Here is a 2,099-nt window from a genome sequence, read left to right as displayed (position 1 = left end):
CCTATGCTACCAGTACCTTTTAAGAGGATTGTTAAAACTTTAAAGTATTCTGTGTCTTTTAAAAGTATTCTTGAGAAGTTTGGGGTTTTTTTAATACCCTTTTTAATAAGTTTTAGGTGAGGTTTTCCACCGTTCATAGAGTTGAATATGAAGACATTGATTGCAAGTGTTCTAGTGTAACAGCCGTCTTCTCATATTGTCCTCCCTGTTGTTATTGTTAGGTGCTGTCGAGTCATAGACGACTCATAGCGACCCTATGAATGAAAGGCCTGAGCACTGTTCTTACATAGTTTGTGGAGGCAAGCCATTTCTGAAGTGGATGCCGCTCCTGCTTCCAGGCTTGTTTTAGTTGGGAAGGTCCAGCAAACACTGTCCACCATGGCTAAACATGACCACGTTTGGCACCTCAGTGTCCCAGTGTTCAGCATCACAGCAACCACAAGTTACCTCTACACCAATACACAGACCAATGATATACCGCCTACAAGAATGTTTGACAGGATATATGATTTTGTTTTTTCTCCTTCATGCGTTATTAAAGACATTCCTTTTCTTCTTGTTCAAGCTTATCTTAGTGGAATTATTTTACTAAAAAAATGAGCTGTATAGGCTGTTGCATGGTGATAAGACATGCTATTGTTGTGGTTACCACCTGAAGCATTTGGGTTCTGTCTCTTTCTGGAAGTCACTATGAGGACAGGTAGTTCAGTCCATTCGTATTTTGTGATTCTAGAGATGGCTTTTAGGGTTGGACCTTAATTATTATTTTCTTTATGTTTAATCTTAATTTTAAATATACTCTTCTTAAAAGTTTTCAAGCCGGAAGAATTACGACAGGCCCTGATGCCAACCTTGGAGGCACTTTACCGGCAGGACCCAGAATCCCTTCCTTTTCGTCAGCCTGTGGACCCTCAGCTCCTAGGAATCCCTGTGAGTATGTGGTTGGGCTTCTAGGGTTTGTTTCTTTTTAGTGACAGTTTTATTGAGGTATAATTCAAATACTGTGCAATTAAATGTATACAGTTCAGTCATGTTAATGTATTCATCAGGAAAGTCCATTTTAGAAAGTTACTACCCACAGAAGAAACTCTCCTTTCAGCAGTCACTCATTTCCTCCCACACATGGCCACCGCCCCAGGCACCCTTGAACTGATGTCTCTGGACCTGCCTCTGGGTATTTCATAAAAATGGAATCCTACAATATATGACCTTTTGAATGTCACTTTGACTTTATTTTCCCCTAAAGTTGTAGCATAAATCCATACTTTTCTTTTTATGGCCATGTAAAAGTCTGTTAGGATGCATCCTAGTAGTGGAATTGTTAACTCCTTGAATTTCTCATTTATTTTTATCATTTGAGTAGATCATGACAGAAAAGATACCCCTAGGTTACCTTGTGTCTTTATACACTACTTAGTTTGGTTACATTTGAGCGTTTAAAGTGGTAATGGATAAGATAGCCAAAACTTTGCAGAGAGGAGTACTTCTGAAAGTGAAACCATTTAAGAACCTTTCCTGTACTTTACTGGGACCTTAGGTGGATCCCTACACTCTTTATCATGTGAGCTCCACTTAGTTTGAAAATTTTTCAAAGTCTTTGACATCTATGTTTTTAATATCTTATAGATGATAGTATCGTATTTGAAATACTGTTGTCTATCATCAACCCACTTTCTGGAAATTATAGTAGCTGTACAGCATCAGTCTCTGTGTCCAGTAAAAGCAAAAATTATGCACCTCACTCACCTGTTTGGGAATCAAACACTCTGTAGTCGTCAGTGTATTAGAGAGTGGTAACAGTAGGAAGATCCTGTACCAGGACCTGACTCCTGGGTAATGTTGTTTGGTGTCACTTGTCCATCTAGGATTACTTTGATATTGTGAAGAGCCCCATGGATCTGTCTACCATCAAGAGAAAGTTAGACACTGGACAGTACCAAGAGCCATGGCAGTATGTGGATGACATTTGGCTTATGTTTAATAACGCTTGGTTATATAATCGGAAGACATCGCGGGTGTATAAATACTGCTCCAAGCTTTCTGAGGTCTTTGAACAAGAAATTGACCCAGTCATGCAAAGCCTTGGATATTGTTGTGGC

At 39.3% G+C, this 2,099-nt stretch overlaps 1 protein-coding gene across 1 annotated transcript in view; it reads left to right on the top strand.

The window, feature by feature from the left end:
* Positions 1-2,099, top strand: part of EP300 (E1A binding protein p300) — a 64,866-nt gene that overhangs the window by 37,615 nt on the left and 25,152 nt on the right. Inside the window, exons 16-17 of the mRNA XM_006890188.1 lie at positions 812-930; positions 1,866-2,099. The exon at positions 1,866-2,099 is cut by the window's right edge and continues 1 nt beyond it. Of these exons, the coding sequence (XP_006890250.1) occupies positions 812-930; positions 1,866-2,099 (353 nt within the window). The remainder of the gene's footprint in view (positions 1-811; positions 931-1,865) is intronic.

Source organism: Elephantulus edwardii, unplaced genomic scaffold (assembly GCF_000299155.1).
Source record: "Elephantulus edwardii isolate Elephantulus edwardi_28Jun2011 unplaced genomic scaffold, EleEdw1.0 scaffold00086, whole genome shotgun sequence".
Taxonomy (NCBI): Eukaryota; Metazoa; Chordata; class Mammalia; order Macroscelidea; family Macroscelididae; genus Elephantulus; species Elephantulus edwardii.
Note: the sequence above shows the minus strand (reverse complement) of the source record. Positions and strands in the feature narration are given on the sequence as shown.